The following is a 22,167-nucleotide window of genomic DNA, read 5'->3' as shown; positions in this document are numbered from 1 at the left end:
GCTCACAGGCGTTGGCTACGTGCATCAACCCAGAAGGAAAGCAAACCCAAGGGCAGAGTGTGGAGGAGCAACCCCCTGGCAAGGGCTGGTTCCATGTGTTGCTGGCATATCCACCCACAGCTCCACTGAGACTTCAGTTTGTCTTTGCCAAACAAACGACCCAGCCACTAGCTGTATCCCAAAAGGGAGGGGGCTGCAGCAGCGAAATGCTATAGCCTGGCACCCACACCACTCAGATCTCCAGGAATCAGGGTCAGGACCTGCAGGAAGAATCAGGTCAGCAGGGACCTCCAGAGAAAAAGCAAAAGCACAAGCATGCAACATCCATGGGCATTTCTCAGGATGGGGAGCTGGGAGAGGAGCTCTGGTAGGCTTTGGTCACCAGTGTTGGAGGTTGTCACAGAAATATGCCCTGCAGTGACAATGCCACCCAGACTACCGAAGGGTGTCTCTGCGCCTGCAGAAATAGGATACTGGCAGGGAGGAGCACGCCAAGCACTGACACTATAAACAGATTGTTTCTGGCAATGGTCTCTGTGTCATGGCCAGAGATCCCAACAGACCCAGATCCTTGCCGATCATGGGAGCGTGCAAGGCAGGCAGAGCTGCTAGGCCCCTCCCTGGTGATGATGATGATGATGAGGGAGCCATCACCATCACCCATATGAAGCAAAGCCATGGGAGTGTCCCTGAGCACGGGAGGCTTTGGGGTGCAATCAGCTCCTTTTGAAAGCAGGCAGGGGGTGTTCAGAGCCCCAGAGCTACCAAGAGAGTGCCTACAAGAGCCAGGGAATCAGCGACATTTGCTCCCAAAAGTGATTTTTGCCATGCAGCATTGAGTTGGCCCCCTGGCCAAGGGGTGAACAGAGGAAAGGATGCTGCTGTGAGGTGGATTTCCAATGCTGAAGGGCTGTGCTGGGCAGGAGGGCTCCTGCCAGCCGGCACCTCCTGCCCGTGTGCCAAGGAGCACACTTGGAGCTAGACTTGGTTTTGCTGCTTGCAAATCAGCAGCTAACACCCAACATCATCAGCTGGGAAGAGCTGGAAGCAAATGAAGGCTGTCGGGAAGAACTGCCAGCATGTGCTGTGATGCTGTTCCCTGCCTGGAGGCAGAGAAGAGGCAGAGTCCTGCCACTACCCCTGGGGGTACATGGGGTGCTGGCATCCTCTGCACCTCCCACTGTCCCCCAGGACACCTGGACAAACCTGTTCCCCTCCAAAACTTCAACTACTGAAGCTGGTGCTGTTCCAGCCACGAGCAGAGCTAGAAAGGAGGCTCTCCCTATATTTAACTTCACTATGGGGGAAATTTCTTCTGCCACCAGCATCCTGCTGGGAAGTCCTGGACCCACAGTCTAGGACTGGGATAAGAGATCCCTGGGGCTGGGTGCTGGGCTAACGTGCAGTAAGATGCTGCTCCCCTCCATATGTCCTCACGGGCTCAGTGAACGAGGGAAGCTGAAGGAGGTCATGGGCTTCTGGTGTCTGTGATAGGGAGCTAAAGCAAGGGGAAGTTAAATGCACGGGGAGGAGGGCACAGGGATGCTGTGGCAGAGCCTGGAGCAGCTCCCAGCCACCCTACTTCCATCCCCATGTGCACAAGGGTTTTATTCCCCTGCCTGTGCTTGATGCTCTGGCTGTAAAACGGCTGTAAAAGAGCAACTGTGCCTCGTAATGGCTTCTAGAGAACACAGAAGCATATGTGCCTTTACCATTATGATCATAATTGCAAACATTCAAAAGTCGAGATTTGCAAGCTCCCAGCTTCCCAAAGGCGGCTGGATCCAAACCCAAATGACATCCAGAGGAATGAGGAGAAAATCAGCTCAAAGCAAGGGCTCATCTTTAATTGATGCTGCAGTACGGGTGAGCAGGATCCAGGCTGGCAGCCTGAGCTCCCCCAGCTGCCGCTGTTAGAGGGCAGCCGTGCCCACAGGTATGGCCACAGAGGCCCCCAAGCATTGGCTATGACCCTCAGGGTCCTGGCAAGGCTGGCTGTGTATGGACTTTACATTTAGGATTAACCCCAGAGATTGTGATGGTGGCAGGGGCTGTGCTGGTGAATGCCCCCCCTGTGCAGGCACTCGGTACTCAGCAGCTCGCTGGCCCCTGGGGCTTTACTGGTGTGGCCTGGATATCATTCTGCAGGTGGGTGCAGGGTCTTTGCAGCCCCATTTACACTAAGCTGAGCTTTGGGGCAGCTGGTGCAGCATTGGACCCAAACCATTCCCTTGCAGGTGCCTGTGAGAGTAGTGAGAACAGCCCAGCCCCAAACCTCACTCCCATGCTGGGCTTGTGCAGCTGGTCCCTGAAGCTATTGTGAGGGAAGTCTGAGCATCCTCTGCTTTTCCTGTTGAAAGCAAGTTTCCAGCAGCCTTTTGAGCATCAAAAGACCGTATAAGTACACATGGAGGTGGTGGTGCACAGCCCAGCTTACCCAGCACCGCCATGGCATCCCTCCTCCTCACCCCTTCCTCCCTCATCACCTCGCACGCAAGTTGTTGATTTCAAACCACGATCATTTAGGGTAAAACACACCCAAATGTAGAAGGGATAAGAGCAGCTCTGCCCATACGGGGCATCCCCAGGGCTGGGGAGACTCTACTGCAGAGCAGGCAGGGGGCAGTGGGGCCAGCCCCGGGGCTGCTTTTGCCCCTATTGAATTTGCAATAAAGCCCAGGCTGTGGCAGCTAAAAGGACCCCAAGCTTCAGGACTGGCGACGGTAGTGGCAGCAGAGTGAGCTGCTGGTGTTTGCGGGGGGATTTAGGGCGCAGGGTTTGCGGGAGCGGGCCATATGGCCGGGAGCAGCGTGCGGCATGCCGTCCCGGCGGCAGACCGGCAGCCGCGGGCAGAGCCTCTCCTTGGGAAGGGCGGCCGTGCCAAGCGCCGGCTCTGGCACAGCTACCGGCCGCATGCCAGGTACGCTCGGATGCCACGGGAAGCTGGAACCCGTGGGGCGGCACAGCAGGGCCGGCACAGCAGGCTGCTCCATGCAAACCTGCGGCCCCTCCTCATCCCTGGGGACATGCAATGGGTTACTTGTCACCTCCAGCCTGCCCTGGTGAGTGTAACCATGTGGGTGGTTGTAGCAGGGTGTTGGTGTTGATGTGCCAGGGTCGTCATGGGGACTACGAGCGGTGGAATGGGATGCAGCCACGTAAATGTGTGTGTGTGTGTGAATGCGTGGCAGAGGGGGCACAGGCGTGTGCTGCTCAGCCCTGTGCTTGTGGCCGTCTCGGGAAATTTAACATGGAAACAGGATGGCTAGTGGGACACTGGCAGTTGCAGCACATTCAGCTCCTCCTCTGCTTGCTCTGTCCCATGCCAGGGGACAGGCTTCTCCAGTGGGGGCATAGAAGGGCTCAGCATCACTGTCCTCTCATGATAATCGTTTTCCAGCAAGGGAAAGGCAAGGCAGCACTCCTGCCTTCTTTGAGGTGCAAGGGCGTGAAAAAAGCTATCAGGGATGTGTCCTGAGAAAGAGGGGCTTTGGGGCAGGCATCAGAGAAGGCTCATGAGCAGAACAGGTCCTTAACTCATACTACAGAAGGAAGAGGAGGGGCCAGCGCGTCAGGTTTGCTTTACACATGGCACAAGATGAGAGTGAGTGAGAAGGTAAAGAAAACACAGAGATGCAGACGTGTTATTCCTGCACATTGCCTCTATAGGGAGCAGCATGCTGCCTTCCGGACCATCACCTTCCTTCAGCCACCCTTCTCTGGGGGCTGGCACAGGCCTGGCTGCCTCTTCCCCTCTGCTCACCCTTGGCTTCCCAAGAGCAGTCCCAGGATGGATGCTTTTGCCTTTTGATATCTCTTTCCCACAGATTAGGGAGGAGGAGAGGGCTTTGCTATCAGAGGGCTGGCTGTGGGCAGAGCTCCCTCACCCACTGGGAGCCTACAAGCTCTTGAGCCAGCTTTGTTTGGCACGATCTCCTTTGCGAGTGAGACCTGCTGAAGGCGGCCCAATCCTATTAGCATCAGGGATTTGCTTCAGGTCTCCTGTCATTATCCTGATGACATTTCACTGTGCAATAAGCTTCAGTCTTTCAGGAGACTCAAATTCAAGCGTGCTGCTTCCCCCCCGCCAGGAACCATCCCTGTGCTGTGCCAGTGGAGCCTCGCTGAGGCAATCAGGAGTCACCTTGGTACCCCCACTGGATAGGGCATTTTACTTCTGTCTCTCAGATCCCAGCCCAGGAACAGGATGGATGCCACCAGCAGCAGAGCTTTGAGTGAAACAAGTCCCGTGTTTGTCACCCAGGGACCCAAGACAAAGCCATTGTGTCTTTAAGTCCCTCAGAAGGGCAAGAGCAGGCAGGGTCAGGCCAAGGGTTTGTCCAGCCCTGGCAGCTACCAAAGGGGGATGCTGAAGAGACAGTCGGAGGGCAAGCATTTACTGAGATTTTTCCCAGACCATCTCCTCAACTCCAGCAGCCTGGGGATGGAGGACTCCTGACCCAGGGATTACTTCTTGGATTTGGTGTGTCCCAAAGGATTTCTTCTTCCTGAGTTTGTCTGGGCTTCCCTTGAACCCAGGTAAGTGCTCGTCACCTGCAATAGTGAGGGGTGTAAAGTATCCACTGCTGAGCCTCAGCCAGCCCCCCCTGTCCCACTCCTCACTGCTGCAGCAAAGGAAAGTGAGATAGTCACTACAAACCAAAACTCATTGTAAAATGCAACTTGCTTGGCACTGGTATTGCCACTATTTCTAGTGAGAGCAGAAGAGCCTTGGCATTGGGGCTGGGTTGTCCCCATGCTTCAGAGATCCTGCTCTCCTCCTGCCTCCCTTTCTCATCAGGTGGTGAGGGACCATTCCTAACATACGTGAGCCACTGCAGAGAGCATGAGGGCGTTGCAAGCTGGCAGGGTGAGATTCAGCTTGAGCAAATATTTGAGGGGATAAAAAGTGCTGTATAATGTGAGTCTAGAGGTGCAGCCTAGAGGTGAGTGGAGAGAATTAGCAAGCAGCTTTGAGACAATCATCAGGCATCGGGTGGGTTCAATCACCCTGGGGAGCAAGGGACTAGGGGATGGGGCACAGTGGAAATGCCTGTGATCAGGGATGCAGGAGAATCCATGGAAAATCTTGGGAAAATAAGGGAAAGAAAAGAAGGTGAGATACTAAATCCTAACAAGTTATTCCTGATGATATATGTGAGGTTTTCAAAGCGCTGAGGCCAGACGAGGGGCTCACTAACTACTTGCAACCTCACAAAGGACAAGGTAAGAAGGAAAATGTGCAATGGGAGGAATAGGACTAAATGAAGAAGAAGAGGAATAATACATGAGAATCCAGTGACATGTATGTGCCTAAAGCAGCGTGTCAGGCTGGAGCAAGCCAAGCATCATTAAAGCCGTGCCAAAAGCAGCGGGGCAGGCTCAGGATGAAGGATGTGACAGGTCTGCTCTCACTTCTGCAATCTCCTGAGCACAGTGTTGGGGTGCGGATGGAGGGGACAATGAAGCCTCCTGTGTGCTAGCTCATGTACTATGGGCAGGGAAGGTGTGTGACCCTGTGAGGAGAGCTAAGTTTGAGCCTCCCGGACCATGCACAGGGCAGGTGTTCATCCTCACCCATTGCTCCTCTTGGAGATGTTCAGAGTCCAATAGTTGCTGCAGGGACAGATATCCCTGTTGTCCCCCGAATGGGGTTCTCAGTGATGGACATTCGTCTTGTGAGAGGAGAGCCCCGTCACTGATGGACATCTTGTGATGAGAGCCCCAGGTGCTGCTGTTGGTCTCACCCTTTGCTTTCCACTTTATGCCCTGTTTCAGGATGCACCATCAGCCTTTCGCAGGCAGAGGGTGATGATGTGCATGCCCTCACTGGCCATGGGCTCAAATGCAGGGTTACTGCCCTGCTAACTTTTAATGCTTGCCAATGTTTGTCACAAGCAATGGAGGTAATTGCAAGCGCAAGGAGGAAAACGAGCGCTTGGCATCCACCAGCAATGTGTTTCCCCTCTGTTGCCAGCAGCACTCGAGCCAGGTCAGAAATAGGTGTAAAAGCTGCCGTCCGCATCCTTTTTAAGCAGGAGCAGCCAGCAGGGGTGGAGCCGCTGGAGCTGGCACCGCTGGGGAAGGGCAGGCTGCTGCATGCCGAGCCAAGCACTTGGAGAGGTGTGGAGCTTGGCTGGAGGCTTCCGCACCAAGGTCCTCACTGGGGCATGGGAATGGGGAGCCATATCCTGGGCAGAGCAAAGCTGGCTCAGGAAGCTGATCCCCACTGTGCCCCAGAGCTGCTGTGTTATGACAGGCACATCACTGAGCGCAGCATGGCCAGAAGCGTCTCCTGGGTTCTGCTCCCTTTGTGTTTAAGAGACTAAGATGAGACCTTGGTCCCCTGATTATGGGAGGTGTGACGGATGCAGAGAGCTAAGTGTTTGGAGATCTGGGAGCTCTCCTGACCCAGTTTGCCCCTCCTGAGGAGGGCTGGAGCCCCTGTTTCATGGGGAGAGCTAACAGCTTAAGGTAGCTCTCACTAAAGTATTTCCAGCGCTTTAGGTGAAGGAGAAAGCCTCAGACACTTAGAATCGTAAAATCATAGAATAGTTTGGGTTGGAAGGGACCTTCAAAGCTCATCTAGTCCAAACCCCCTGCAATGAGCAGGGTCATCTTCAGCTAGATCACTTGCACCATCCTGCAGCAGGGTGTGGTACATGCAGCAGAGATGCCTTGTACCAAAGGGCTCTTTGGAGAGGCAGGCGATGCTTTAGCATCGAGCGCGCATTTGGATGTTAAGCTCAGATGTCCAGGTTGTCCTTCAGCCCTGAACAGGAGCTCTCTGGCTGTGTGGAGACAGCGGCTGCCACCAGCCTGCCCTCAGCAGGCAGCAGGACCAGTGGGAGAAGGGGTGGCCGGGGCAGCAGCAGTAGGAAATGTCATGCCTTGCCGAGCAGCGGAATTGCACAGACAAAAAAAAGCTCAGTCCTCAGAATTAGCAACACCTGAATGGGCCTTCTACCATCTTCCACATCATCGCCAGAGACAGTTCCCTGTTGCGCCAGCAGTACCTCAGGGGACAGATGCCCCTGCAAGCCACGCTGCCCTTGCAGCCGCTCTCCTGCCACTTCTCCCTGTGCTATGGGGGATCAGTGGCTTTAGAAGCTGAAGGGGCTGGAGCCCCCCAGACCTTGCCAGGTTCCCCTTCCACACAAATGCCCGTGGGGCTCTGCCTTCATTAGTGAGATGTGGGCTTCCAGTCCTCCTGCTCACAGAGTAAAACCTTGAAAAGGTAACACAAGAAGGCAGCACCGTGCAAGGGCTCCCCTGGGACGGGTGCTGATGGACATTGCAGTGTCCTCCTGCAGCAAAGATGCTTTCCCTCCAGAGCAAGAGAGCCGGGCTGCTGGCACCCATCCCACTCCCCGTGTACCTGGTGGGGATCCTGGGCAGGCTACCGGCCCTCTGCTCTCCATCTGGCTCACAGCAGGGGATGAATTCCCGTCTGCATGGCCTGCCTGGAGCTGCAGCCTCTCTCCAGAATGTCTCCCAATGAGCCCAAGCCGGTCCCCCTCCCCTTCCCTCTTCCCCGGGGGCCGCATACTGCGTGGCTCCATGCGATTGCAGTGGGAGGACAGATCTGAGGAGACAGGAGGAAAACAAACTCCCTTAAATGTGATGGAGGGACTGCCTGGTTCTGTTAGCCATTGCTCCCCTTGCTCCCAGCTTGTCTCCTGCCGTTTTTCTCTCTTTCTGGGTATAAGATGTCACAAGGATTAGGCCCATACCTCCCCTGGGTGCTGTGGCTCACACCCTGCTCATCTCTTGAGGTCACCTTGGAGTCTAGCTCTGTCCCCTCGAGCATGGCTCCAGAGGAGACTACAGTGGAAACTGCACCTTTGAAATGCCGGGCATGGGCAAACATGGAGTTCTGCTCTCACCCTTCACGAGCAAATCCTTGAACTGTCCTGGCTTGGTGACCAGCCAGCGTTGCTGCTGGAAGAGGGACGCACTGCTCGGAGAGCCAGCCAGGCTGCACTGGGGCAGAGGGGCTGTAGCCAGGGCAGGGGGAGATGCTCCAAACCTTCAGAGGTGTCCTGCAGCTCCAGAGGTGGTCACCGAATGTGAGTCCATGAAGCATGGTGCTGGCACCACAATTGCAAGGCGCACAGATGTGTTTGGCAGGGTACACCATGTCCCAGGAAGCCCACCACCGTTTTAGGGTCAGTGATGCGAGACGCTGTCATGATGTGTTATATCTGCTGCACAGCCTCACTGGCAGCAGAGGGAACTCTCATGGGGTTTCCTGGTGCACTTCATCCCCTTCTCAAAGTGGCTCAGAGAGGCCATACTTGCTCCCAGTGCCCCAGAGCCAACCCTGCCACCCTGTGCCCACAAGTCCTGCTGCCCTTTTCCCCTGGGCATCCATCCACTGTTACACTGCCCATCTCACCTCTGCCACCATCAGGGCGACCGCCTTCCTACCCACCATGCTGGGAGAAAGCATCCCTTGCAGTCCTGACGTGTGGAACCTCAGCAGCGAGGCTGCCTCACCACTGGGCTTTTAATGTGGAGTTAATTGCAGCTGACACTGCCTGAGCCAGGGAGACCTCTCCTGCTTCTCCAGGTCCATGGCAGCTCTTGTCCAGGATGGAGTGCAAGAGGAGGGAGAGTCAGTGCTGCCAGCAAGTTGCTCCAAGACAGGCAGTGAGGGAGCAAGGGCTGCAGCATCTTTATTCCCTCTTGACCCATTTAAAGCAAGCACCGGTGACTAAGGGAGCTGTCAGGAGGATAAAAATACCTCCCACATGTTTCCTAGGAGGCCAGGAACAGAAATAGGGGTGCCACCATCTCCGGTGAGCACTTGGCATCATGCAGGATATTGCAGTCCCGAAGAGGGAGTCTTCCGGGGTCTCTCACAGCAAACATGACCACATGAGGGGGTCCTCTGCTCAGTGCCATGCGCGGTCCCCCAGAGCTATCTCCCTTGTACCCTCTTTTTCTTTTCCTGGGGCTGGAGTGACCAGAAAATCCCCTCAAAAGCTGTGGCTCTCCCTTGCTTCCAACAAAAGGAGAAAAGCATCATGCAAGGACGTGTTCCCTGCAAACCTCAGCCATGGGGGTCACTGCGCTGCTGCTGGAATGTCCCTGCTCACTCCATTGGGCTTACTTCCCTGGGTGGGCTGTGGTGGCCAGAGGGATGGATCCCAGGGTCCCTGCTTGCCTTCCTCGCCTGAGCTGCTTCAGGCATCACATCGTCATCTTATGGAAACACACACCTGAATTCCTGGGTTGGTGGCAGGGATCTGGTGCTGCCTTCCCAGTCCCTCCACGCTGGCACACCTGAAAGCTTTTGCACTTGGAGCAGGCTCAGCACACCAATGCTTTGCAAGCAAGATGCTTGCTCCTGGTACCTGGTAGGTGTTCTGTTCTTCTTCAGGTCACACAGCTGGCTGCTGCTTTATTAGACCTTGGAAAGCATCTTTTGCAGGAAGCCACAATATTGACTGAACCTGGGGTTATTTTCAGCAAACCCAAAGGTCTTAAACCAAGCAAGAGACTGCAACAGATACCCTGGCTGCTTGACTGCAACTAGCAGTTCAGGGAGGGGAAAGAACCTGTACAGGAGGATGCTGTGGCCTTTGGGATGCTCTGGCCCCTGGGATGATGCAGTTTGCTAAGCAGAGAGCAAACAAGTCTCTCCTGCCCACAGCTTTCATGGACAGATGTATCTCCAAAACCTGGGTGAGGGTTAGCAGGAGGCTGAATGTGGAGGCAGAGGTTTACAGGAGTCAGCTGGTTGCACAGTGTGCTGAGCGAGCACCACCAGGAACCCAAACGTTGCTGTCCCTAAAGGACTTGTTTGCTTAATAGATCCACTCAGATGTATAAGCACACGGTGCAGCGCGATGCTTTAGTGCTAGCGAGGATGTAAGTTGGTCTCCCTGGAGCATCACTGGGAAAAGCAGTATATGCTGAAATAGGCAGTCCTGCTTACCAAATCTGTAAATCCAGCTCTGGCTATATTTTCATCTTTCTAATAATAAGTGCAAATATAGTAAGGATGAATCACAGGCTGCATGCTGCAGGGCTTTTTTCCCCTCCTTTCTCTATGAATCTATCATGTAGGGGAGAGGGGCTGTCAGAGAAAAGGAGCTCAGACTCAGGCAAAGTCCTGTCCCAGGCAAGTCTAAACCCATCCCCTTGCATCTCTGCAGGCTCTTGGTCCTGGCCAGGAGCCAGGAGCAGGTCCCTCCTGCTCCAATTGCCCCCACCATTCCACCCCACCAACGTAACACTCCTGCTTATAGACCTTTCCTTCCTGGGATGCTCCTGGACCACCCCCAAACCACTGGACCTGTCCCATCCCTGTCCGCATCCCAGATGCTTTGTACATCCCCACATCTGTATTTGCCTGCTGGGATTTTTTTGCTTTGTTGCGAGGACCTTTCTCAAATGTTAATGCTTTCCTTTTGCTGGAGAGCTCCTCGGCTGATCTGCCACAACACATTTCACACGCTTCTCCTAAAATTATGCCCTTTGCTTTTCCCAGCGCTCAAGCTGATGCGGAGCCCTGCGTGCCGGCGGCATGCGAGGACAGCAGCTTGTTGGCTCTGCCTGGCTCCTGGGGCAGCGGAGTGAGGGGTTAAGTGCTGCCCAAGTGAGCATTCGCTGGCTGATGGCTCTTGGGCAGAGGACTGCAGAGGTGGGAGGGCTGGGAGATGTTGGGGGACAGTGGGGGTTCTGCATGGACACACTCTGGGCTTTGTGCATGCTGTCAGTGGGGAGAGGAAGATGGATCAGAGCATCCCTTGAAGCAGGACAGGTTTCAACACTTCCCCCACCGCAGCACACATAAGCCTGAGATCAAAGTACATCACAATATAGGCGCTAGAATTTTAGCTGCGGGTGGCTCTGGATTTGGGCTGAAAGCAAGGGATGAGCTAAAGATAAGCTGCTCTTAACACCTCCCAGGCCAGCCCAGTGGTTCCCTGCCCCCCACCAATTTCTCTCTACTGTAGCCCACCCACAGTGGTCTGCACACACTCCTTGCACAGCCTTAACCCACCTCCCGCATTGCCACTGCTACTGTCGGGGTCAGGAGCAGGATGTGCCCCTGCGAGTCCCTGTGGTGGAGGATCAGAAAGGCCTGGCCATGGTGTGAGAGGTTCCCACAGAAAGTAACCCCAGGGCAAGGGGGCTCTCCTGAGCATGGGCTCAGTGCCCAGTTGGTTGTGGCAGACACCCACTGTCATGGGGAGGTGGTGTTGAGGGGTCCCTTTCATTGCTGCCCCGTGGCCATTCGGCATGAGGGCTGGGATGAGGCTCAGGTGGGCAAGGGAGTTCTGGGGACAGGTCAGCAGGGCTCCAAGGGACTGGCCTGGCACGCACCCCACTGTTCTCCCAGTACCTGCAGAGGGCTCTCCACAGCCCCCCGGCACAATGTGTCCATGCATGTGGGCATCCCCCCAATCCCCTGCATCCCCTGCATCCTTCCAGCCCCTTCCATCTCCTGCACCCCTTCTTCCACTGCATTCCCATGTGTGCCCTGCATCCCTCATCTCCTACAGTGTCCCTCACATCCCCCTGCATCCCTTTACGTCCCCCTCCACCGCCTGTATGCCCTGAATCCCCTGCATCCCATCACAGTGTCTATAACCTCCCACATCCCCTGCATCCCTGAATCCCCACTTTCCCCTCCTCCAGACCTGTATGTGGGTTATGGGGAGGTTATATTTACCTCCCAACCACTCTAAACTGTAAATGAGGACATTCAGGGTTTACCCTCCTCCAGCAGGACTCCCCCCAAATATCCCTGTTGGGAAATGCCAAGGGGGATCCAGATTTGGCCCCTGTCCCTCTGCGGCTGATGCTGCAGTAAGCAGCCAGTCATGACTTTGTGTCTGTGGTTAGAGCTGATTAAATACATCTTAAATGACTCATTGGGGAATTTTCATCATTTTTCTTTTAATAACTCCTGGGTCACTACAGGGCAGGAAGTTTGCTTCCCCGAGTCTGGGTCCCCATTTCCTTGCAGAGATAGATAAATAATTGAGGAACTGAATAGAAAACCAAAAACACAGGGAGACCATTATTGGGAATGTGCTGGGAAACATCACCCCAGCTGCCTTTATAGATTTCGTTTTGATATCAGTAGTAAGGGGCGGGGGGGCAGAGACACAAGGGAATTTGGCAGGAAGGGACTGAAGCGGGCAGGCCTGGGGGCTGGGGCTGAGATCTGTGGGAGGATATGGAAGGGAGGATGATAGGTCTCTCATTTCCCCTCATCCCAATCCACTGCTCCAGCTGTTTCTGCCCCTGTGCAGTGGGGTTGCTCAGTGTCACAACAGTGCTCCCTCTCCTTCTGGATGGGAAGTGCTTTCGGTATCTCCCACTGCAAATAAGGCAGGATCATCCTCAGGGAAGGGTGATGGGTGGCCATGAGGGGCTAGTAAAGGTGCCCAGCCGCAGCCATCCCTCCTGTGCCCATCCTTCGCCATTGATCTGGCATATGCTTTAAGATTACCCTAACTTCACAAAGGAATTAATAGCCTTACTAAAAACATTATCATTGTCAGAGAATAAGAATGGCAATTACTTGCAGTGGAGGAAGAAGATGCTCTTCTGCCCTTCACTCCCACCATAAACCCCTATTTTAATTGTCACCCTGAGCTCAGTCTCAGCCACAGCTTTTGGCTGCAGGTGCCTTCATCCTGGCATTCTGCTGCTCTGCAAAATGCTGGTGCCTCTCAAATCAGGAGGCAGCATCTGGCAGCAGGACCCAGTCAGACTGCAACCCCTGTAGGGAAGGAAACGAGAAAGACACCTGCACTGCTGAAACCTGTTGGGATGGGGAAGCAGGGGGAATCTCCTGAAAAATCCCACCTGCTCCTCCCTGCCCGCAGCTCTCCTCCCAGCACGCATCCTGTGGCTGTCACCCAAACCCCTGCACTTGCCCATTGATCCAGGCTCAGAATAGCTCCAGCAGCAGCCAGTGAGCCGAGGCCGGCCAACACCAGAGCTGAGGATGAAGGACACGGGGCCTTGCTTCCATGGCACCCTGCTGCTGGTGACCCCCCTGCCTCTGCCCCCTCCAGCTCCACAGCCCCGTGCTTGGAAAAGGTGGGGAAAAGGGTGAAATATCATAAAGCAGGTGGAAGAGGGGAAGAGGCTTGTAGCAGGCAGGGCTGTGTTGTGTGCTCTGGCACCAGCCACCTCGCCACCCAGCTGATCCCTTCTGGGGTGCGGGTCCAAAAGTGCACCCTCACTCCTGGGAGCCTTCCACATCCCATGTCCATGTCCACAGTCCTTTGGGAACGGCACGATGGAGTGGCCGGCCTCCTGGGGGGAGACCCCTGCATGCCTTGGGGGTGTCCCCTGCGGTCCCTGTCACAGCAGTGCCTCGGAAGGAGCACAGAGGCTCTCCCCTGCTTTTGGGTCCCCTCTGAGACGATCCCCTGAGCAAGGTCAGGCTGACACCAAGCACAGGGCTGAGCATCCTCCTCCATGGGGCTGAGTGTCCTCCCTGCCCAGCATGTCCCTGTCCCTGCATCCCTGGGGTGCAGTGAGGGCAATGGCCCAGGCACCCTGAGAGCATTCAGGGCAGTGGCTGGGGGCAGGAGGAGGGTTTCCCTCAGACCCCCCATATCCCCCCTAGCCCTGGGTGCACCCACAGCTTGGCAGGCAGCTCTGGAGGCAGGTGGCATCACCCAGAGCTTGGGGAAGGGGCTTGGTGAGAAGTTTGGAGAGATTTGGCTGCAGGAGGTGAAGCTGGGAGCATCGTGGTCCCTGTCCACGCTTTGGCCTCCGAGGTCTGTTTTGGGGGGCAGTGTCCTTGCTTCATGATGCTGGGGGAAGCGTGGGGCTGCCCATTGGCCAGCCCTTTCTGCCAGGGAAGCTGCTGCCTGCTCGCTGCATCCCTTCAGGTGGGGTTTGGCTGTCCTCCTCTTACCGCCTGGGAAAGGCTCACTGAGCACAGCCAGCAAAGAGGGGAGCAGCATGGGCGGCCCAGCGGGAGAGACCATGAAGGCAGTGAGGAAACCCCCTCCACACCATGCCCCATGCCCCCTTCCATTGTTCCTCTGGCACCCTAAAACTCCTGGGTTGGAGACAGGGGGAGGCAGGAGGCAGCCAGTGCCACCTCTCAGCATCTCCTCGGCGTGCCCATGGACCAAAGTGATCCTGACACTAGGTGAAAGAAGGGGAGGCTGATCAAAGCTGAGTGGTGTGTTTTTTCCTTTCCTTCCTTTTTTTTTCCTCCAATCTTTCCTTAAGTGTGAACACCATCTGGCTCCCCCAGCTCCATCAGCGCTTCCAGTCCCCAGGCAGCTTCGCTCTCCCTAATTACTGTCATTAGGCAGTGGGTAGCAATTAGGGAGGGATGCTGATGAGCAGCATCAGGAAGGCAGTGGTCCCCCGGCAGCCTCATGCAGGGGGCCGGGTGGCCTCTCCTCCCCAGCCCAGGGCCTTTTCCAGTTGGGAGCTTGGTGGGGAGTAGGGGGGTTTCTGTTTTGGTAGAGACTGATGGGGAGGGATGGGCAAGGGAAGTGCCAGCTGGGGGTCCCAGAGAGTCCTGTGGGAGGCCTGACAGCACTGGCGATGGGCTGCTCTGCCTCAGCAGAGTTGCTCACCAGCTGCTGCTGGTGGAAGGAGCAGAAGCTCGCTGCATCCCCCTGTGCCTATGGTTGTCCCACAACTCCATGCCTGCTTTGCCCATAGGTGTCCAGCCACCAAGGACCATTTCTCCCTGGCAGCCCAGAGGCCATGGTGATGGGCTGCATGACCAGACAGAGTCATGCCCAACTGCCACTCTTCTGCCTGGCCAAAGTGGGGCTGGCCACCAGCCTGCCTGACCTCCCTGGTTCACCTCGCTGTCTTCTCGTGCATTCACCCTCCCATGCAGGTCCCCTGGGGTGCTGCAGCCACACAAGCTAGTGTGCAGTGTCAGTGCCATCTCGTGGCAGGTAACCTGGGCCTGATGGCCGCTCCTCTTCACCCATGGCCTCCCACGGGTGTCCCCTGGAGATTGCACCCAAGTGTCCCTCTGCCATGGCTAGCACTGGAAAGTGGGGAAGGCTCCTGTGGGGCAAGATGAGATCAGTGCCTTGGGGTGGGTGATGGGGTGGCCATGCAGCCCCATCTTCTTGCAGCAAGTGGGGTTATTGGAGGCTGAGGCCAGAGATGAGTGGTCCCTGTTCAACGCTGGCCATCAGAGTATTGCTTCATGCATGGCATAAAATGATGCCCACCATACCCTGCCTGCTGCCAAGGTCCAGCACCCACAGAAAGCCTATGGAGGAGCAAGCTGCGTCTGTGGGGGCTGCTTTGGGCTGGAGTACCTGGGCCTGTGGATGAACTGTAGGAGACTAAAACTGGTGGGTGAACCAGCAAGGGGAGGAGAGAGGACAAAGTGAAGCAGAAGAACCCCGGCAGGTAGGCTGGTGGAGGAAAGACAAGCACTTTGGATGCTGGGGAGCCTGTGAGATTGAGGAGGGTTTGGCAGACATGACTGGTGGCTGCAGAAGAAGGCTTTGGCCAAGGTTACCCTGGTGCCTCACCTCTCCATACCACCACATTCTGTTGGCCAGTTGGCTCCTGCCTGTAAGGCCAGGGATGGAAATCACTGCGCATCCCTAGGGACACCAAGGTTTCCACCCTTTACCACCAGCATCATTGATGGAATTTGCAGGAGCTCAAATACCCCTGTGATTCCCATCGCAGGGAGGTTGAAACAGCTAGAGGTATGCCTGAGGAGGATTTGCATCGAGGAAGGTTTTAGCTCAGCTCCTTCCTCCTGCCCAGGGGTTTCCTCAGACTTTCCCCTGGCTCTCCCTGAAACCCCGCACTGCTGTGGCCCAATGAAGCAGCCCTTCGAAGCAGTGGGGCAGGCAGCGGGGCGGGCCGTGGGGTGGGAGGAAGCACAGCTCCTGCCTCGCAGGGGGAAGTGAGAAACTGCTGTGGAAAGTCAAAGACAGGCGACAGCCCCCAATAAACACTTGCCCCACTCCTCATCCTTCCAAAGAGCTCCCGGGGTGGCTGTGGTGGGATGGAGGTGGCCAGGCTCGACTGGTCCTCATCATGCAGGGGACATGCCAGTAAGCTGGTGCAAATGGAGCCTCTCCAGTTGTACCCCCGGGCCCACAATAGTGGAGACTCCTGAAGCCTGGGGAATGGGGACCCCATACAGACCCCTGGGAACACATTGGCAATGGGATCACTTTATTTTTTCATTTTTACAACCATATTTTCACCTCTGCTCCCTCTGCTCTCCATGTATCAGACAGACAGACATCCCCCTGCCCTGTACATAAGGATGGGGGCACATGCACAGAGGGGGCTGCAAATCCATCCCAGGCCCAGGTGGGTTGGGCAGGAGGGAACAATGTCCCACCATGACTGGCAGTCGGGCAGACAAGATGTGAGGAAGATGCCCTGCATGCCATAAAAGAGAGGGGATCCCAGAGGCATTCACCGGTTGAGGAATCCAATGTGGATCAAAATGCCACTTCTGCAAACTGCAGATGCTGGTGCCCGGCTGAAGTCCTAATAGAAATGAGAGCAGAAGCCCTTACCTGAGCAGAAAGAGGGGCTTTTCCAACAGGATTGTATGACAGTTGCTTTTCCAAATGGCCATGCTGGTCAGGGTGAGTGGTGCATCTGCAGGGCTGAGCCGCAACAGCCACCAGGTGGGAAGCAGGAGATGCTCCTGACAGTCCTGGTTCACTTTACTCTCACCACCATCTCCAGTGAAGCAGGCTGCTCTGCCTCCACAGGCAGTCCTTGCAGTGCTAAAATGTCCCCCGGCCTGGCTTTGGCTCATTTCCCCACTGCACGGATGCACAAAGGTTGCTCAAAGTCACTTCATAGGGTTCAGTGTGCAGCATAGTTACGAGGAGATGCCCAATTTGTGCTGCAGGGATAATCTTCCTGCAACTGGCAGCACAGCTGCTGCGGGTAACTGGGAGTGCTGGAGCCTGCACAGGTCCACAAGCCAGGAGACAGTCACCGGGCACGTGGAAGAGTCCAGTCCCATCCCATCCTGTCCTGGGTCGTGCAGAGTCTCACCCAGATGAAGACTTGCCTCCACCAGCGTATTTAGGTGTGGGGGAGGAGTCATGGTGAGGAATTTGGGCCCTGGCACCTGTGGTTCACCTTTTGGGATGGATCCTGTGAGTTCAGCTCCAGTGCCAGGGGCAGGGGCGAAGAGGGACAGGCACCATTCAGCAGCAATGCCTGGTCCTGCAGCCCCAGCAGAGCTCAGGCTTGGGCAGGCAGTCACCTTCCCATCATCAGAGGGACATCCCCCCTGCACACTGCTGCTGGGTGACCCTGCCATGAGCTGTGGCCCCCGGTGGCCCATTGGTGCTTGGAGGCAGTGCTCCCACACCTTGCCCTGCTCAGTCTCCAAGGCCACCTGGCTGAGGAAGCCACCTCACCAAAGGACAAGCAAACCTGGGCTGCCACTGAGATGGTGCTTCTTGCAAATACCTTCTAATTGCCCAATCACCCCCTTTGGGGCCACCAGGGCTTCTCACCCAACCCACTGGCCCAGGTCTGTTCAGCCAGGGGATCAGCTGCTGTCATTATTTGAGAACAGCACCCCCATGTTAACAAGTTCCTTTCTGAAGCAGAGCCCTTCCTGCACATGAAGCCAATTTGTGGGCAGGTGAACAAGACCATCCACAGAGAAATGCCTTGGACCAGCAACTCCGGCCAGCTCTGGCACACAGGCAAAGCTTTGGAGACACTCACACAAATAGCTATCCTGCCTACATTCGCATCACTCCCTGCCCGGTGTTGCATGGCATGGAAACGTCCATCCCAAGTGATAGGTGGTATTTCTGCAGCCACAGTGAGCTGAAGTGATGGTTGTCTGGGGCGGTAGTGACAAGCTCGTGGAGCTCCTCTAGACCAGCAGTATGCCTGCCCCTGGTCCCCCCTGAACTAAGTGACTGTAGGTTGGAGCGGACAGATGTTTTTTACCCTCTTTCCTCCCTTGCTCCCTGCTTGCAAAGACGAACTTGTTTCCCATCCCCAGCTGAAAAGGGGCTTCCCATGAGTGCCAGTGGACGCCTGCCACTGCATGAGAGTGCCCAGAGGGACAAGAGATCTGGATATTACAGCTTGCAGAAGACAGGGGAAGCAGGACTGTGAATGGATGCTGGATGTGCCTCGCTCCATATGTTCCCAAGCTTCCTCCTACTGAGATCAGTAGCAAACATCGAGCTAATAGCAGCAGTGTGGGATTTGGTCCCAGTGTAACTCCTTGGTTTCCCCTCCATCTTCCTTTCCCCACTCTCTTTCTGCTATCCCAGCCCCATGTTCACAGGAATCAGCCATCCAGCAGCGAATTTGTCCTGCCACAACAGCAGCCTCACAAATGGCACAGCAGCCCCTGCCATGCTCTGTCCTCACCAAACACGTCTCACTCTGCCTCCTCCCAATGGTACAGCCATGGCAGTATTTGGCATAACTCAGCATGATCCATTACGTCTTCCTCCAGCACTTACAGGTATAACCTAGGACTTGGCACAAACAGGAAAATGGAGAAGGGAAGTCATCTTAGAATACTCATCTTGCTCAAGGTGAAACCCGGTCTGCAGACATGGATGCAAGGCTTCGCCCCATTCTCCCTGCCTTCAGGCTCTCTCCTCTCAGGCACAGCTCTGGGTGGTTTTGGTGGTGACCAAGGCTGTGGCCCCTAGTTCCGTGGCAGGCAGTGGGAAGCCATGCTTGCATTCCTCGTGCCGGGGGTACACGGTGGAGAGCAGGATGATGTCGCCATCGGCATCACCCTGGCAGCATGGCCTCTGCTTTGCCCCGGCTTTTCCAGGTGGATTCAGCATCTTCAGGCCTCCATTGAGATGCTGACATGGGGCCAGAGCTAGGGTGGCATCTTCTTCCATCACGGCAGGGTCCTGACAGCCTGGGATGGGCAGGGGGCTGGTGGCTTCCATGTTTGCTGGGAGGGAGCAAGAAAAGGGAGTTATGGGGCTTACAAAGTGGGATGAGGCAGGTCCCAGGGAGAGGGTCCCATCCCTGGGGACACGTGGTAGGGAAGATGGTACTGAAGGAAGAAGAGCACACAAAGTCCCTATCACACCTCTCCTACTGCAGAGATGCTCCTGCTTACAACTGGTGTTATAAGGAGGTGTTTTCCCCCCACCTAGAAAACAACAGGGGAAGGCAGAAAATTGCACTTGGAGCCCTGTCGCTAAGCCCTGCCGGTGCAGGGCAGCCCGGCCTGTGGTGGCTCGCCCTCCCCAGCCACCTCCCACTTAAAAATAGACTTGTTTACACCCTTCAAACACAGGCGTGTGCTGCTGGCCCCGAGCTCCTGCGGCTTTCCATGCACCCAGTGCTGCAGGGGTGGGCTGGCTGGGTACGGGACAGGGGACACAGGGACCAGGGCACACGGCAGGGCATGGCTGAGGGATGCCTCTGATGAGCTCCTCTCCTGCTGCTGGGTTTCTCCCTCCTCTTTCGTTATTGGTGTTTTCCCTAGGTGTGCTCATCACAAGTGATCACAGACACACTTGGTTTAGTGGAAAAGCCCTGGGTAATGTCCCCAAAACCCTGAGTCACCCAGCCAGCGCCATGGGTGGCATGTGGGCAATGAGAAACCATTCCCCCTGCCCAGGGATGGGGAGGAGTGATGCCAGGCAAGACCATTGCTGAGAAGAGTGGCCAGGTTTGAGCCCCTCCGGTACAGGGGCTCTGGGGGGAAGGAACAGCCACCCACCCCCTGGCTGATGCCCCATCATGGGGCACTGTGGCCTCCCCCCACCATGAAAATACACCACCAGAAAAGGTAGGGTATTGAAATACTCTCACCCCCAGCCCTTTTTTTGATGCTGCTGGGGACAGCCCTGTGAGGTGTTTCAGTGTCCTGCCCATGGGACTGGCCCTGGTCCTGACCCTGTTGGGGTCTCTTGGGTGTGTGTTGGAGGGCACTGGGCATCCCAAGCAGGAATGGCAAGCTGGGCGATAAACACAGGACCCCCAGTCACAGCACCATGGGGAAAGGCTCCCTATGGAGAAGTTCACCACTGTCCCCACAGCCCGTGATCGATCCATGGCCGTCTCCCAGCTACTAGGAGAGAGGCTCCTCACCAGTGCTCTGTATGGGCACCCTGTGAAGAGGGTATGGTGCCAGAAGGTGCTTTATGCACCCAGCAGAAGGAGAGATGTTTCAGCAGGGTTGCACTGGCAGCCAAGTGCAGGTATGTGTTTCAGGGGAGGATGTGGGATACCATCGCTCAGGGGGCAGCTCAGCTGCCCTACAATGCTCCAGGGTGTCTGTGGAGCCTGTGTCAAGGTGGAGAAGCCAGCCTCAACAGGGATGTGCCTCAGGGGAGCCAGTGACAAGTAACTCCATCTGCCCTGGGGTCCTCAGGGTGCTGTGATAGAGAGAGCAAGAGGTCCCCTACCTTGGGCCTCCTTGTCCGCCTCCTTCGTCTTTCTCCTCCGCTTCCCCAGCTTGCAGACCAGGAAGCCCAAGAGGGTGGCCAGGACCAGGACGAACACCACTGCTGCCGGGACCCCGAAGAGGAGGAGGGTGCTGGGCAGGTCCATTGAGGGGTGGGTGGGCTCCAGGGCCGAGGCGGGCACTGCACTGGCAGGCTCTGCTGTGGAGAGAGATGCCAGCAGTGTCAGGGAAGGGAGAGCTGGGGCGAGGGCAGGAGGGCAGCAGCATTACCCACCCATCTGCAGTGGCTGTGAAGGAGAGTGGCTCTTCAGCAGTTATCACCCTCAATGAACTGTCCTCCTGACTGACGGGACCCTCATCCCACGCGCTGGCTGGTGGGAGATGAGGACATCCTGCTCTTCCTATGGTCACCCTCTGGCAGGCTGTGATCCCTGCACTGGGCTGGATCACTCTTCTCCCTCCACTGCATTCCCAGCACTGGAACGGGCTGCCCTCTTCCTCTCTCCTCCTCCTTCCCCCCTCCCCCAGGTGAAGGCAGCTCTCCATCCCTCGTCATCTCCTCCATTGTCATCTGCAGGACAAGGTTCCCTTCACCTGCCCACCCCAGGGTGCCCCCAGCCCCCTTGGGCCCTCACCAATGTGTCCTGGGGAGCTCAGTCCCCACCCACCCTTGCCCCCTTACTTGTGTTTTCCTTGAAGAGGTCAGAGCACTTGACGCAGGACCTGGTCAGGGGGTCGAAGCACTGGGAGGAGAGGCAGGAGGAGGCAGAGACGGCTTTTCCTGAGGAGGACATGGCGGAGTGGGAGCGAGAGCCCGGCTCCCCCACGGCGTGTCGGCCAAGGGGCCGCCCGAGTGTGAAATCGCAGCGCCCCTGGGCCCGTGGCAGAGGGAGATACAGTCTGTCAAGCTTTGCTGATTCCCTTGGGGCTCGTGATCACTGCGCTTGCCATGGGGCGGATCTTCACTGGGGAGGAGGAGGGTGAGGGCTCAAGCCCTATCCCTGCCTGTGCAACTGCCCTCAAACCTCTCCTCTCCTCCACACTATGCCTCCAAAGTCCCCACAGCCCCTGGTGTTCCCAACTGTGCAGCACCCCAACCCAGTGGTGTCACCTCCCCAGCCCACCCATGTTACCTCCATCCAGGGCATGTCCTCCGGCGTGACCCAAGCCTCCCTGGCGTACCCCGTGCTACAGGAGGCTTTCTGTGCCTGTACTTTTACAAGACCTCATTGTAGGGATCCAGCTTGGATGGAAAATGCAGAAAAGGACCCCAGGAGAAGAGTGCAGGGGCACCAAGGTTTTCACTTTAAAAGCTCCCACTGCCCCCAGGACACGGCCTGTTAGTGATCGCTGCACAGGCAGGATAACTGGTGTGTGTTCTCCATCCTATTAATGGTGATGATCTCCATCACTTCGCTCTTTCCATTGTCTCCATCCCAGACCTAGATGTGCAGCAAGGATCCTCCCAGCTCTTGGCACCATGTCTCATTTGCAGGGGTCAGATCTGGCTCTGCTCAGCAGCTGCCCAGGGTGTGGGCAAAGTAAGTCATACCAAGTCAGTCTGGTCCCCGTACCCCTTTGAAGGGACTAAATAAACTCTTAACGGTTTTAGGTGTTCCTGATCAGGAGAAGGAGAAATATCCTGCCACCAGTACCTGAACATTGAAGCCTGATGCTTGAGATCTGAAATTAATAGGTGATGGATTTCAGTGCTATAGGTGGCTCTTCTCCATCCCTACCAAACAACAGTCATGTCCTGGTTTTTTTTCACCCCATAGGGAAGAAAGGGACCA

The 22,167-nt window shown here is 56.2% G+C and overlaps 1 protein-coding gene across 2 annotated transcripts; it reads right to left on the bottom strand.

The window, feature by feature from the left end:
- Positions 1–18,507: 18,507 nt before the first annotated feature.
- On the bottom strand, positions 18,508–21,439 carry TNFRSF13C (TNF receptor superfamily member 13C). Of its 2 annotated transcripts, none has more exons than XM_062624188.1 (3): positions 21,057–21,439; positions 20,376–20,570; positions 18,508–18,907 (listed from the first exon to the last, which is right to left on the bottom strand). In XM_062624188.1, the coding sequence occupies exons 1-3, from the start codon at positions 21,166–21,168 to the stop codon at positions 18,600–18,602; spliced, it is 615 nt and encodes a 204-aa protein (XP_062480172.1). In that variant the 5' UTR covers positions 21,169–21,439; the 3' UTR covers positions 18,508–18,599. The 2 variants fall into 2 exon arrangements, with proteins under 2 accessions (XP_062480172.1, XP_062480171.1); XM_062624187.1 differs by having other exon boundaries at positions 20,376–20,573; positions 21,057–21,433.
- Between the last annotated feature and the right edge of the window lie 728 nt (positions 21,440–22,167).

Source organism: Pezoporus occidentalis, unplaced genomic scaffold, assembly GCF_034315485.1.
Source record: "Pezoporus occidentalis ecotype Australia unplaced genomic scaffold, CSIRO_AGI_Poc_V1 ctg263, whole genome shotgun sequence".
Classification (NCBI taxonomy): domain Eukaryota; kingdom Metazoa; phylum Chordata; class Aves; order Psittaciformes; family Psittacidae; genus Pezoporus; species Pezoporus occidentalis.
This window is presented reverse-complemented; position numbering and strand designations above follow the sequence as displayed.

Bases quoted from the DNA above. Each gene is read 5' to 3' on its own strand.
- TNFRSF13C (XM_062624187.1), bottom strand. From the start codon at position 21,168: ATGTCCTCCTCAGGAAAAGCCGTCTCTGCCTCCTCCTGCCTCTCCTCC. The intron at 20,574-21,056 runs GTAAGGGGGCAA...CTCTCTCCACAG, and splicing joins CCTCTTCAAGGAAAACACAA to CAGAGCCTGCCAGTGCAGTG. The intron at 18,908-20,375 runs GTAGGGGACCTC...GCTCCCTCCCAG, and splicing joins GGCGGACAAGGAGGCCCAAG to CAAACATGGAAGCCACCAGC.